This window comes from Zea mays, chromosome 3 (assembly GCF_902167145.1).
Source record: "Zea mays cultivar B73 chromosome 3, Zm-B73-REFERENCE-NAM-5.0, whole genome shotgun sequence".
Taxonomy (NCBI): Eukaryota; Viridiplantae; Streptophyta; class Magnoliopsida; order Poales; family Poaceae; genus Zea; species Zea mays.
Window position 1 is genome coordinate 40,295,572 of NC_050098.1, and position 15,078 is coordinate 40,310,649.

Genomic DNA, 15,078 nt, shown 5'->3' on the forward strand with positions numbered 1-15,078 from the left:
CCCGACTTGTGGCCAAGAGATATTCATAAGTCGAAGGTTTGGATTTCGGTGAAACCTATGCACTCGTAGCTAGGCTTGAGTCAATTCGTATATTACTTGCCTATGCTACTTACCATGGCTTTAAGCTTTTATCAAATGGACGTGAAAAGTGCCTTCCTCAATGGACCAATCAAGGAAGAAGTCTATGTTGAGCAATCTCCCGGCTTTGAAGATAGTGAGTACCCTAATCATGTGTATAAACTCTCAAAGGCACTTTATGGGCTCAAGCAAGCCCCAAGAGCATGGTATGAATGCCTGCGAGATTTCCTTATCACTAATGGCTTCAAAGTCGGTAAAGCCGATCCTACTCTCTTTACTAAAACTATTGCAAAAGATTTGTTTGTATGCCAAATTTATGTTGATGATATCATTTTTGGGTCTACTAACAAATCTACATGTGAAGAGTTTAGTAGGATCATGATTCAAAAATTCGAGATGTCTATGATGGGGGAGTTGAAGTATTTCCTAGGATTTCAAGTCAAGCAACTCCAAGACGGCACCTTCATCAGCCAAACAAAGTACATTCAAGATATACTTAATAAGTTTGGAATGAAGGATGCCAAGCCCATCAAGACACCCATGGGAACCAATGGGCATCTCGACCTTGACACGGGAGGTAAATCCGTAGATCCAAAGGTATATCGGTCGATGATAGGATCTTTACTCTATTTATGTGCATCTCAACCGGATATTATGATTTCTGTATGCATGTGTGCAAGGTTCCAAGCCGATCCTAAGGAAGTTCACCTTCGGGTCGTGAAAAGAATCATGAGATATTTAATTTATACTCCTAAGTTTGGTCTTTGGTACCCCAAGGGATCCACTTTTGATTTAATAGGATATTCAGATGCCGATTGGGCAGGGTGTAAAATTGATAGGAAGAGCACATCAGGGACTTGTCAGTTTCTGGAAAGATCCCTGGTGTCTTGGGCTTCAAAGAAACAAAACTAAGTGGCTATTTCCAGCGCCGAAGCCGAGTATATTGCCGCAGGCCATTGTTGTGTGCAATTACTTTGGATGAGGCAAACCCTCAGGGACTATGGCTACAAATTGAGCAAAGTCCCTCTCCTATGTGACAATGAGAGTGCAATCCGCATGGCGGATAATCCCGTTGAACACAGCCGCACTAAGCACATAGACATTCAGTATCACTTTTTGAGGGATCACCAACAAAGGGGGATATCGAGATAGCTTATGTTAGCACCAAAGAACAATTAGCCGATATCTTTACCAAACCATTAGATGAGAAAACCTTTAGCAAACTTAGGAATGAGCTAAATATACTTGATTCTCGGAATTTTGATTGAAACATTGCACAAATAGCTCATTTATATACCTTTGATCACATCTCTTTCATGACTACGACTAATGTGTTTTCAAGTGTATTTCTATGCTAAGTCGTAGATTGAAAGGGAAATGGAGTCTTCGGCGAAGACAAGGCTTCCACTCCACTCTATCGGTATTATTTACCCTTCGTTGTCACTCCACATCACTCCAAATTGGTATAATCCTTCACTCTTACTAGGTGAGTGCCCGTGCGTTGCAACGGAACCGTATAATGACACGATAACTTATGTACATACGTGTGTTATATTGGTATAGATATGTGTCCGTGCGTTGCGACGGAAGTAAAAGATTTGTATGAAACGTTGATATGGAACGACAAACATCACTATGATAGACCCTATTGTAGAGTATTTTTTTTCTCTTCTCAATTTCCATTATCGTTATCACTTCTCTTTCAACGAGAATTTTCTTTTTTATTTTATTTTATGTAGAAGTGTAGAACCATATAGTATTAGATCGACATGCTAACAATTGGGTGGGGGTATTTTATCTACTATCTTTACTACTATAATACACTACTTTTATCAGTTCAAAAAGATATGTAATGCTCAAAGGATAGTGTTTGCGGATGTTAGAGAGCCGCTACTAACCAGCCGCTACTAACCAGCTTTGCTCGACACAGAGGACAGTGTCACCAAGCGCCAAAGCCCCCCCTCGTGACACCCTTAGTTGGAAATTTTCCTGAATTTGCCTCGTGACGGTCTGGATTTTGTGGGACGAATTCGCATAAAGCCCGGAACAAGGAGTACAGAGATACTGAGATAAAAATGTCTCATGGGCTGGGTGGGCGGCTGGGCCTCCTTTCCCCAGTTTAAATTACAGAAAGGATCAAATTCCAAAACATATTACAGAAAGAATCCTGCTGGTGGTAGTACGGGTAACAGAGTAGAAGAATTCCACCACACGATTCGTAGAAAGAATCAGTGTACACAAGTCAATGAAATCTAGAACTCGTCGTTGGAGCAGACAGACGACAAAACAACAGTTTCCTCCCTGATTCTGCACGAGCTCAAGCGGTTGCTGTTTGGAACCTCGACAGCTTCACGGCAACCTTCCTCTCCTTCCCAGTCCGGGAAGGTGGTGGTGCCGGAACGCCTCTGCGCAAACGGAAAGTGAAGAGAAATGTGTGTGTCAGGTCTGCCAGCGGTACAACGGAGTGTTAGCCGCCAGTGTGAGGAGTTCAGCAAAGAAGTCCTGCAAACCTTGCTGGTTTGGTTGTTCGTGTTGACGATGCAGCCCTAGAAACTCTCTCCGGTTCCACAGCTTTGCGCTGGATGCCGTTGTTGAAGGCCGGCCTGGGCTCACCGAGCTGCTGAGTCGTTACATCAATCTGGGCGCTTTGTTTCTTCTGAACATAGATGGTGAAAGCACAAGTCAGCATGAGCGGTCGTACTTGAATTTGAGTAGGAAGCATTTGGCAGCATCGGCGCTCACCTGTTTCTTGCCGCAGGTCGTCGGCTTGTCCTATCCAAGAAGAAACACGAGCACTCACCGTCAGGTGTTGTTGACAGTGAATGGAATGTTAAAAGCAAGCATCTAGATCTTGTAGCGTAGGTCCTGTTGGTATCCGGTATATGGGATACCTGCAATCAACTATCATTGGATAAGACAGCTATGTAACTAATGAACCAATAGCTAAAGGAGTTAAGGGAAGTACCAGGCTACAGAGATCCAACTGGACGGGAGAAGATCACAGCTCTTGTATGTATTTAGATCAGGAAACTTACATGCAAATACTGAAATCTGTAGGTATTAATAAAATATAACTGTCAGCTAGGTTACAAATACTACATTTGGTTGCACAAGAACCGAAAAAGACATACCATATCTGCTAATGGTTGTCTTCCATATGGTGCATCATGCTCCATATATTGGAAAACAGGGGGAGGTTCCTGGTTACTGGAATCACAGTCATCACTGGACAACCTTTCTTGATCGGTGCAAATATTTTGTGCTAAACATTGGGTTGTTCTTCCAATAGACCTTCCATTGTCATTGTCACTCTCATTGCTTACATCACTGCTTGTTTCTGGAGCATTGTCACCGTCACTGCCTTCATTAAGGTATCTGCAGTTGAAAACAAAAAAACATTTCCAAAAGATCATAATTATCTAATGTTTTTAAGGAATGTCCAAGAGAAAGTTGACTATAAGAGTACACAATAATAGTAACAATTGATGTATTCATGCATTACTGAAAAAATGAACATTATTTCTAAGACGTATCTGCTAGTCCAATTCATAGAAAGCTGAAACAGTCATGCATTCTGATTTATTGTCAATGGAGGCCAATTCATAGAAACAGTCATGCATTCTGTGATATTAGCCTAACTAACACAAGTGCTGCTAATCGAATTCACTAACCACATCCCTACCTAGAAGCCCCACAGTCTATTCGTCTAAGTTTTTTTGTTCAACATCACATACTTGTGTTGCTAATGTAACAAAAAAAATTCACACGCCTCACAAACATTACAATATGATCAAAATAGACACTAACCAAACCTTGGAGGACTTTGTACTGCTAGTGAACACCTACTCTACTGCTATGCTGCTTACCCGAGACAGAGGAAATACACACGAGCAACTGTTGTGGACTTGTTGCAAAATAGCAAGGAAAGGTATTAGTAATAGCAAGCATAATTGTAGGAGCTGCAAGTATAACAATGACAGTCTGCTCTTTAGTACCTTACATGTATGAAATAAAAAACTATATAGGTAAAGTGAACAACATGTCGTTATGTAAATCTAGCACACTAATGCTATGACCCTAGATTGCAAAATTCAAACAACCAAAAAGGCCAAAAATATTTATTTCTTCAACCCATACTTGTTTGTTTAGGCCCACACAAACAAGAAGCAAGGAATCACTAACTTCTACACCCTAGTATTTTTCTTTTGGTTTAAAAGTAAGGGCTCAGATTCTCACCTGAAATCCAGAACGATTACCAAGCGAGATAAGCATCAAACATTATTTAAATATAGGGACTCAAACGAGTTGTATTGTTGCAGACTGGTATTGTATTATTGAAGCCTTTTATTCGTGTCTTGGACCATTTTTAGCTGGCTTAACACAACACATATTATGTTAACAAATAGGTGTAGAAACTCATGTAAAAATATTCAATAAGACTATGTTCACCATTTCTCAAAAATACATTCTGCCAACCATTACCTGCTCAATAAAACCTTAGCATCATGAGTGACCCTTTGTAGGTTCACAGTTATCACATCTCATGATCTCTCAGCTGATTCCCTTTCCTGCTTTACTTTCTCATAAGATTCCACAGTGGGCAACATAGGAACAATAAAAGTCTCAGATTCATCGATGAAACTATATGACAGGTGAATGAATTTGTATATATGGAGAGCAGTAAAATTAGTCACCGGGAATCAATCAAAAGCACATAAAGATGTAAGCTTTGAATGAATAGGAAGCGAGATCATCTGGTCAACTGCTACACCCAACCTTCTGTAGTGCAATATTATGCCCCAAAGCAAAAAAGGTAGCACAGATCATACATAAATCAAGAACATATATGCTACTATATAGTGATAACATACATGATTGTCCAAGGGTGACAAAGGAAATCAGGATGTGGAGAAGAGACAAATGAAGGAAGTAGGGAAGGTACAGGACAAGGTCGTGGCCTGACCTCGCTGTCAGACAGTGAGGGTGGACTTGTTCCATACAGGGGCGCTGGAGTTGGTGTCCGGAAGCTAGAGTAGCTCCCGCTAGACAGGCAGTGCTGCAAGAGCGAAGAGTCCCACCCATGTGAGATGAGCGAGCGCATCAATCAACAGCCGGGCGCAAACAAGATATGAAAAATTGATTTAAGGATCTAATACATGATAGGGTAAAATCGTTGAAGAAAGAACTCAAGATAGAAAGAAAAAAAGAGAAAACAACACCTTGAGCGAAGATCCATGGCTGCTTGTGAATCACATCGAGCAGGCGAGTGGAAGGGATTCGGGGAGCAGACGCTTCTATACCGTGAGCCACTTCCCGGAGCTGCGCGGCCATGGACCACGACCGCGTCGCGGAGGTGCTACAGTGCTGCCCGACATTCCTAGTGCTGACGCCGTCAGGGCCGCTGCAGACCTGCTTGTTCGGTTGTCAAGTTTGTCAACGCTTCCAGCAAATAGTAAGCGAATATATAGTACTGAAACTGAAAAGTCAACAAATGCAAGAATAAATTGATGGCCAAATATCATACCCGAACCAGCCACATGGTTGGAAATATAACACAACTTTGTCTCTGATTGTCAGGTTTGTCATAACCATCTCTCCAGGAGAATCAACCCAAGTACGCCCAAATATCGGGTTGTTAACCTTTGTTAGTGGTGGCACCAAATCCAACACGACACCAGATTTTTTAAGTGTCACTCTAGTCCTGTGACATGGAAATTATATTACAGGGATTAGAATAACTGGGTCCCAATTCAGCCTTCAAAAAGGTTTCCATTTTATTCCAATAAAATATTTTTAAGCCATATAGATCTCCAAGAAAGAAATACAATTCTAACAATTAACCTTCCAACTGGATAGATTTCCAATGAATTTCCCAAGAACTTTGTCTTCACCTTAGACGTGATATCATAAGTAAAATGCTCATTCTCACAGTGAGCAACACCCATTGGGGGATGATGGCTTACGTGATAAAAATGAGAGTACAAAATGCATAATTAGAAAAAATTTGTTGACAAAGTTGTCTCCATTCAAGATAATCTGCAATGACATTCGTATCACCGACCTGCTCGGCAAGAAATGTAATGCCCTGGTGGTTAACCATCTCATAAGTCTCTCCAAGGATCGGATTAAAAGGCTTCCATGTGCGCTGATATGCGAAGTATACCGAAACAGCCCATGTAGCTGAAACAAATTGATTAACAGCTCAGTCAAGTCAACCATGATATGGCACTGAACGATGTGCAAAGCAAGGGAAGGAGAAAACTCACAAGCATAAACCATACGCATGTATGGATCCTCACATTCTTCTGCTTTGTCTAACAACTCACAGTATTCCATCAACTGCATTCAGCAGGAACAGGTAAAAACATTAGCATGAATCATCACAAGATAAAAGAGAAGTTATTTTCTGTATGGAGCTCAGTAAAGAATAGGAAGATACTTGTATCACATAATGGGTGACCAAATCAAAACTTATAATGGCCATCCAATAATAGGGTCATACCACATTAGGTTACTTACCTCTATGTTTTTTATTGAATTCATGGCATTACAGGCAACCTAATTTCTACAGCAGAACATGAAACACGACATCAGGAGTTTGCCATACAAGTAATTGCTACCGAACAACCATAAGGCAGCTTGTAATGTCTTCTAACCTTATACATTAGTAAATAAATATTTGGTGAAGGGGATGCACAAAATATTTTTTAAAGACAACAAGGATCAAACTATTGCAGACACATCCTTCAGTTGTAGATGGGAAGTGTAAATCTCAAGAAGTCTAATTCGGAACATAGTACAAACCTCAGCCATTTTCTGAAGCATTGTCATTGGCTCAAAAATTATGACTGGAAGTGTCACAAGTGATGTAACATCTGAACCTATGTACTTGTGCATCATCTTCCAATAGTTATCACGATCCTGCAAATTAACCACACAAGGTTGTTAAAATAGTGATCCTGAATCAGACCAGAACTTCAAGTATACGATCGTAAAACTACTACGACCTTAAAACCATAGATTCTACTAAACAGAATCATGTAATAAGAAAACAGATTTTTCATGAGTCAATTATGTAGTGAGACTGCATTTCAGAGTATAGCCTTCAATATCCATGTATTGATTCATACTATCTTAGTATTTCAGGTACATGATATCTTGGGTAAAAACCTCCAAATAAAGTGGCTATATCACTCACTTTTCATCAAGAAATAATAAACTGAGTGCACTGTATTGTGGTAATTATATAGCATTATAAGAGAACTACACAAATCTTCACTGATAATTATATTGCAAAATCTGAAAAATAGATGGTACCGTGCAAGTTCAAAGAAAACCTAGAAAATAAAAACGTCTTAATATGGTAGCATAAACATACCAATCTTTTCCTGCCAGCACTTCTAGTTTGTTTGGCCGATTTGAGATATCAAAGGAACAAAAAATGTCAAAACTATGTTTTTTATTTATCTACTAATAACCAACACATAATCATGCAATCTATAAGAGAAACAAGTTAAGAATGGAGAATTTCAAAGGGAAACTCATCATTTGAAGTAGCTAGATGTTACTAATCAGCTTTATATTCTTCCCATTTTCCATACCCAGCCCAAAGTCAAATAAATATATTAGAAACTAATTAGGAGGTCTACATTCTTCACATACTTGGTACTTACCATCAATGTTCAGTTCTAGCCCCCATGTTTTCTATCCTCGAAAAGAAAACTAATACTCCATACACCAAAATATAAAGAATAACCAAGTAACTTTGTTACTTGATATGCATTCTTACAGGAGTAGAATGGAGAACGACACTAAGGAGTCCAAGAATAGTTTGTGTCTCTCCGATTCCTGGAGGACCCAACAAAAAAGCAGATAAAACATAAAAGAAATAACATAATCAGCACATTGCACATCACTATTAAATGGTGTATGTTCAATCTGCATATCATTCAAAAGATAAGCATATAGCTAAGACAGCTCACGTATATGAAATAATTTCTTATAACTAATTAAGACGGGTAAACAATAACAATGTAAATTAATAGTGGTAAAAAATAACAAACTTGAATAAGAACAAAGGATCTGCGTGAAAGACCCGCCTAGATAAAAATGCAGTAACTATTAGAACCGTAGCTTTTAAAAATATTAGGAACACAATACATATACCAACAATGCAAAAATAAAAAAAGATGCTCACATTAACCACTTCTAGATGGGAATCATTAAGATTCACTTTGAGGTAATCCATAAGTTTCTAATATGCAGATTGAGCCGGGGAGATGGAGCCGCGGCGGGTGATTCGCGGGTGGCTGTCGCGGCGGGCGATTCGCGGGTCGTGGCTGTCGCGGCGGGGATGGCGCGGGATTCGTGGCGGGGGAGGCGCGGGCGGGATTCGCCGCGGGGGAGGTGGCTGCTGTGGCTGGGTTCGCGAAGAGAGAGCGACGACGGGGAGGAGGAAGAGTGGCGACCACAGCCTGACGAAGCCGAAAAGGAGGTGGCGGTGGGAGAGAACCTATGCGGGGGAAGAAGGGGATGACGGGGGCGCGGGAAGTAGCACGGTGTCGCCCATGTGCACGACGAGGGGGTACGCTGGGCCGTGGCTGTCGCGGCGGGGATGGCGGCGGGGGAGGCGGGCGGGCGGTTCGCGGAGATGGAGCCGCGGCGGGTGATTCGCGGGTGGCTGTCGCGGCGGGGATGACGGCGGGGGAGGCGCGGGCGGGATTCGTCGCGGGGGAGGTGGCTGTTGTGGCTGGTTTCACGGCGGGTGAGGCAGGGCGGCGGGTGGGATTCGTAGGCGGGGGCAGTCTACACTGCCCCCTTAATAGTTAACAGAAAATGACTTAAAGTCATCCTAATTTGGGTGCTCTAATCCTGTACTCCAGTTCACATGAACCATCCCTCTGAAAGCACATGATAGGCATGACTAATTCCACCAGTAGCAATAAACAGCTATAACTTGTGAGTAAAACCGAAAAATCTCTTGTTTGTGTACCTTGTCGGCAAGCATCTGTTGCAGCACCCTCACAACCTGCGCGCCAGCAGAGTGCCCCACAAAATGCACTGGGTTGTGCTCGTAACAAATAGGATAGTGCCCTGCACCAAATTAGAACAGCCATGTAAGAACTAATGGATAAATAAATTTCTGAAAGGCCATGGCCATGTATTGTGTTCTTTGGAATCTCCTACCTGTGTGATATATTCTCCCAAACCTGTTGTGGCTGCAAGCCTTGCTGTGCTCCTCGCCATAGTCCACCTGCCCACCCTTGAGGTAGTAGAAGAGTTCACGCGCCCTGCATCGCTAGGAACAATAAATTCTCAGCGATCTATATTCAGGGGAACATAATCTTTCTTGTTCATAGACACGGAGAAGATACCAAATCATAATAAAAAACATAATAATCTACTATTAAGGCGATTGAAAAAGTTAAAGCACCAACCTGTCATGGATGCTGGTGAGCGACCCCAAATCCGGCACAAGCACGCGGTCGTCCTTCTTCTTGGCGAAGCCACACTTGTAGACGTCGTTGTTGATGGCGTCATAGACCAGCTCGTTGGCCTCGTCGATGGAGGCCCGGAGGTGGGCCGGGTAGAGGTCCAGCCCGGGGTTCCTGGTGATGCCGTTGAACTCGTCGTTGAGCATCCGGATGATCTCGGAGCTCTCGTTGTTCACCACCGTCTTCAGCTGCTTGTCCCACGGCACCTGAAACGCATGGAACACTGGAATCAGCTCGGCTGTTGGGCTGTTCTGCACTTCTGCGTACCGGAAAGGAGGAGGGGGAGAATCAGATCCGCTGCTTGTTTGGTGGATTTGGAGTGACGGGATTGGAGGCTCACGGGGACGGTTGGCTTCCCGGCGTAGTTGGAGCGGGCGATCTCGTAGAGCTCCCTCACGCTCCGGGCGCCGTTGAGAAGGTCGGGCTCGGCGCCGGGCTCCTCGTCATCGGCGGCGGGGAACACCCAGCCCAGATGCTCGTCGCTCTCCTTGGTCCGCTCGAAGATGGGCTTCACGACCTACGGTTCCGATGCAGCGCATCACGGGGAACTGGAATCAATCCACTGCCGAGCGAACCCCCGATCCGGCTTGTCGGCTCGCGATGGCGAGGGCGAAGCTAGGGTTACCGACGTACCGTGACGCCGATGGCATGGTCGAGGCCCTTGAGCTTGAGGAAGGCGAGGCACCGGGACGCCCAGGGGCACGCGTACGAGACGTAGAGGTGGTACCGCCCCGCCACGGCAGGGAACCGCCTGTCCCTGGAAACGGAGCTCCGGAAGGTGGATGGCGACCGGCCGAAGGCGCCCGTGTCGGTGACCTCGTCCAGCGCCGACCGCGCATTCATCTCACGCGCGCGCATGAGTCCATGAACAGAGCAAGCGGCAATCAAGAGTCCATGACGGCAGCATCTCAGTGTCGTGGGAGGGGATGAGGGCAGAGCGACGGCGATGGACTCGAGCGGAAGGGGAGGGGGAACGGGGGCTCTTTGCTCGCGTGGGACGGTTGCGAGATGCGGGCCGGCCGCGGAAGGCAGTGACGGAAGGACGGATAAGATCGTACAACGGAAGAACGGACGGTTGAGATTGCAGGATGGCAGAACGGCAGGCTACCCTTGTAGCCTTAATAAGTAGTAAAGATTTATTTGTACCAATGGGGAGAAAGTAAACAAGGCTCACCAAGTCTCCGTTTTTGGCAATTAATTCCAAAGGGGGAGAGAGTATTAGCCCAAAGCAAAAGGACGCACCACCACCTTTCGAATTTTTTAATTGATATATTTCAAATTGGCATGTTGTTTTAAAATTGGTATATTTTCAAATCTAGCATCTCAATATGTTTCCAATTGGTATCTATTAAAACCCTCTTGAAAACTAAGAGGAGAATTTCATCCAGGGGAGTTTTATTTAGTCAAAGGAAAAAACATTTGAAATAGGGGGATAAATTTCAAATCTTAAAAATGCTTCTTGCAATCTTACTCATTTACCTTTGACTATTTGCAAAAGGACTTTGAAAAGATTTTCCAAAATAATTTGCAAAAACAAAACAAGTGGTGCAAATGTGGTCCAAAATGTTAAATATATCAAATCAAACTTATCTACTTAGAAATGCCTTCATTTCAAAATAACTTATGCACATCTATCAAAATGTAAACTATTTACATTTCTATACTTTGTATTTGCTTTGGTTTGTGTTGCCATCAAACACCAAAAAGGGGGAGATTGAAAGGGAAATAGTCTCAAACATTTCCAATAATCGATTTTGGTGTTTGACGACCATCCCAAACCTTTTGGACTAACCAAGTTTGCTTAGTTGATCATTTCACAGGTGCATAAGTTCATCTACAATCATTCTAACTCGACCGTCCGAGCCCTTGCGGCGGACCGTCCGCAACACCAGGATGACCCTCGGACAGGAACACTGCGTAAACACAAGTCAACACTACGGATCGTCCGATGAAGAAGCGAGCACCGTCCGAGACCAAGCGCGGACCGTCCGATCTTGAAAAACCAGAAAACCCGAAGGTGACGGGTTCGGTAAAATGAATTTTAAGCGTCCTCGCAGACCATCCGGGGTGCACGGCCGGACCGTCCGCGACTGCGGTACCTAACATCTCACGACGCATTTAATGCATAGTAGCCGTTGAAATAGCCGTTGCTGCTGACCGTTGCGATTTCAGCCGTTGATGTGTAGGGGCGGACCGTCTGGACCAGGGGCGCGGACCGTCCGCGGTCGGCAGAAAGGGAGCAACGGCTAGGAAGTGGTTGGGGGCTATAAATACAACCCCAACCACCTCCATTCACTTGACCCAAGCACTCCAATCCTTCACATTCAATACAAGAGCTAGCAATCCATTCAAAGACACAATCAAAGCTTCCAATCTCTCTAAGTTCCACAATTGAGACAAGTGATCATTAGTGATTAGAGAGTTGAGAGAGAGAGAGAGTGGTCTGTGTGTTATTTGTCGCTCTTGTCGCTTGGCTTTTGCAATCGTGCTTTCTTCTTTTCCCATTTTTATTCTCAAGTGACTTGTAATCAAGGCAAGAGACACCAAGTGTGTGGTGGTCCTTGCGGGGTCTAAATGATCCGTTGATTAAGGAGAAAGCTCACTCGGTCTAGGTGACCGTTTGAGAGAGGGAAAGGGTTGAAAGAGACCCGGTCTTTGTGACCACCTCAACGGGGACTAGGTTCCTTGGAACCGAACCTCGGTAAAACAAATCACCGTGTTCATCCGCTTTATTTCTTGGCTGATTTGTTTTCCCTCTCTTTCGGACTCAGATTTAATTCTAACGCTAACCTCGGCTTGTAGTGTGTGCTTAAGTTTGTAAATTTCAGATTCCGCCTATCCATCCCCCTCTAGGTGACTTTCTGGAGCGTGGTAGAGCTAGGGAGGGCCACGCCTGCTCCAGCAGGGGCAGTGGGAGGGGGTGCTTAGCTGGTGGCCTCGACACTAGTCTGTTGGTCACGTGCGCTAGGGTTCATGGGTTGGGGGCGAGACAGCTCGACCACCATGGCCAGTTAACCATGGCAGTGCGAGGGGGTGCTGTAGGGGGGGGGCGGGGAGAAGAAAGAGGGGAAGAGGACATGGGAAAATCACAGGGCACGAACGCGGTGGGAGAGGAAAGGGGGATGCGGTTACCTAGCAAAAACGAAGAAGAAAGATGATGAACAATGGAGGTACTCACTGGAGAAAAAGGATTTAGCTGGAGCCGAGAAGAAATTTGTTGATTGACGGCGATTCCAAGGTGGAAACCGAATTCCAAGAACACCAGGTCGTAGATCTCGACGAGACGAACACAGCAGTATCCTCCGATTCTGCCAACGATGTATGGACTGGAAGTAATTGCTCACCGGAGCTGGAGGTGTAGTCGCTTCACTGTCATGTCGTCAATGTGGTCTGCGACACAATACTGTCTCTACCGAGGCTGGATGTCGAGGTTTTTTCATTTTGCTTTTTGTTAGTCACTCCCCTATGGGGAGAAGTGTTGTTTTATTAAACCCGGAGAATCCTAACGGACGACTATATATTTAGGGAATCTTTGTAAAGGCTATGTAGTAAAACCTACCAGTTCACCTTGGAAGTGATCAATAGGAAGTAGCGCTCCTCGGACAAAAAGGGAATCACAGGTTATGGATAAAGTGTATGACCTCTATAGAGGAATGAAACTAATATATCAGTCGTGCTCACAGTTAAGAGCAGCCTTGGGAGCTCCAATGATTAGAGACACAATGGATTATGATGAACATGAATACAATTACTGTTATTTCCTTTACGAGGATATATCTGGCTAATAACTTGGGATTAATGTTAAAACCTGGCTTATATTAATGATAAAACTTGATGAATTAAAAGCAACTACTTGAGCCTAACCCCATATAAAGCTAGTCCACCTCAGTCAAAAGGGCATTTGCTGAGTACGTTGATGTGTACTCACCATTGCTTTCACAAAACACCAGGTTGTCTTAGGTGCAACCTATGTTCAGGTAAAGAAGAAGAAGAAGAAGACGTCGAGGAGGATCTCCAGGAGTTCTAGGACTTCGACGAGTTCGAGGATTAGGCTAGCGATATCCCCCAGTCAGCTACCTGTGGTGGGTTTATTTATTTTGGCTACTTTTAGTTTGATATATATGGTTCACATTCGGTTTGCCTTTTGAAATCGGGTGTGACAGTTACTGGCTACTCATAGGGAAAAAGTAAATGAATAAAATATTATATATATATATATATATAGAGAGAGAGAGAGAGAGAGAAGGTCTGGACCTATTCCTAGGCATCCCCCAATAGAATCCGTCGTTTTAGATGGATAAACACACACACGGAAAAAGGGGCTTATCCGCCTGATTTAACCTAATTGCGGACCGTACGTGCTTATGGGTGGACCGTCCACAGTTCACACTGTCCGGCTAAACAGCTAGACCATTCGACCTCTCACAGGTGGCACATATGGTGCTCAATAATAATCTAGGTTATACTCCCTTTGTCCCAAAATATTATTCGTTTAGACTAAACATATATTCATTAATTAACTTATGAATGTACTTTATATACATGTCTATATTCATTATCATCTATTTAATATGGACAAAAAAGAGGGCTAGAAAAAACTATATTTTGGGACGAAGGGAGTATATAAGATTAGCATATAGTTTGTGCTAACGCTACGATCTTGGGAAGGGGTCGATGACAACACGAGGGGACGAGTTGATGGTGGCGGTGGAGCGAGTGAGGGGAAGGCTAGGGGTGGCTAGATCGCGGGGGAGGGGGAGGGGGGAAAGGGATAAGTGATGATTCAAATAATATTGTCCATTGGATTTGAATGGGTAAAGGAGAAGGGTTATCTAGCGATCTGAACCGTTGGTTTTAATGGTGTGTTAAGTCTGGGTGTAATTTGTTTGATGAATTTAGTGGAGGTTATGAGTATGAGAGTGATTTGGTTGAGTGGATTTTGCAAATTTTTACTGATGGGTTATATAGTGGTATAGATAAGGCCATATTTGATCTAGCTTAAATAAGTCAAGAGACAAACATTATTGGAATATATTATATAATCTAGGTATCTATATTATAATAATCTATAAGCAGATGATTAGATACTTACTAGTCGGTTACCCGTGCGTTGCGACGACTCACAACAATATCCACGTAAATTATCCACCAAAAAGATCTCAAGATTTTTTATTGATTGTCTCCGTTCTTTGCATAACATTTTTATGAACGCACGGGTACCATAGGCAGCAAATCAGAGACCCCCATCCCTTGCCTCCTCCACTTCCAAGGTTTCGTAGAGCAAGAGGGGAAGGGAAGAGGCGGACATACATGTTCCTTGCCAGAGAAGGATACGACGAAGACCTGGGCATCTGGAGGCGACATAGGTATTATACCGCTAGATATATAGGGAGAGAGCACACAAGCGAAGAAAGAAGCCCAGTCGGAGCAGCTCCAAACCGAGAGGCACCCACACCATGTGTTAATCCGAGAAGGGCGAGAGAATGCGAGTGTCTTTCCAGCCCTG

General features: G+C 43.8%; 1 protein-coding gene and 1 pseudogene across 2 annotated transcripts; both read right to left on the reverse strand.

Annotated features, from left to right (window-relative positions):
- Positions 1–2,143: 2,143 nt before the first annotated feature.
- On the reverse strand, positions 2,144–3,356 carry LOC103649982 (DUF789 pseudogene; annotated as a pseudogene). Its single transcript, NR_163501.1, has 5 exons — positions 3,210–3,356; positions 3,044–3,129; positions 2,821–2,969; positions 2,589–2,731; positions 2,144–2,483 (listed from the first exon to the last, which is right to left on the reverse strand). The product of NR_163501.1 is annotated as a DUF789 pseudogene (transcript).
- Positions 3,357–6,104: 2,748 nt separating this feature from the next.
- LOC103649984 (uncharacterized) lies at positions 6,105–10,415 on the reverse strand. Its single transcript, XM_020550749.1, has 11 exons — positions 10,206–10,415; positions 9,913–10,089; positions 9,516–9,778; positions 9,265–9,368; positions 9,071–9,171; positions 8,667–8,883; positions 7,868–7,926; positions 6,883–6,999; positions 6,345–6,417; positions 6,144–6,258; positions 6,105–6,114 (listed from the first exon to the last, which is right to left on the reverse strand). The coding sequence occupies exons 1-11, from the start codon at positions 10,413–10,415 to the stop codon at positions 6,105–6,107; spliced, it is 1,446 nt and encodes a 481-aa protein (XP_020406338.1).
- Positions 10,416–15,078: the final 4,663 nt, after the last annotated feature.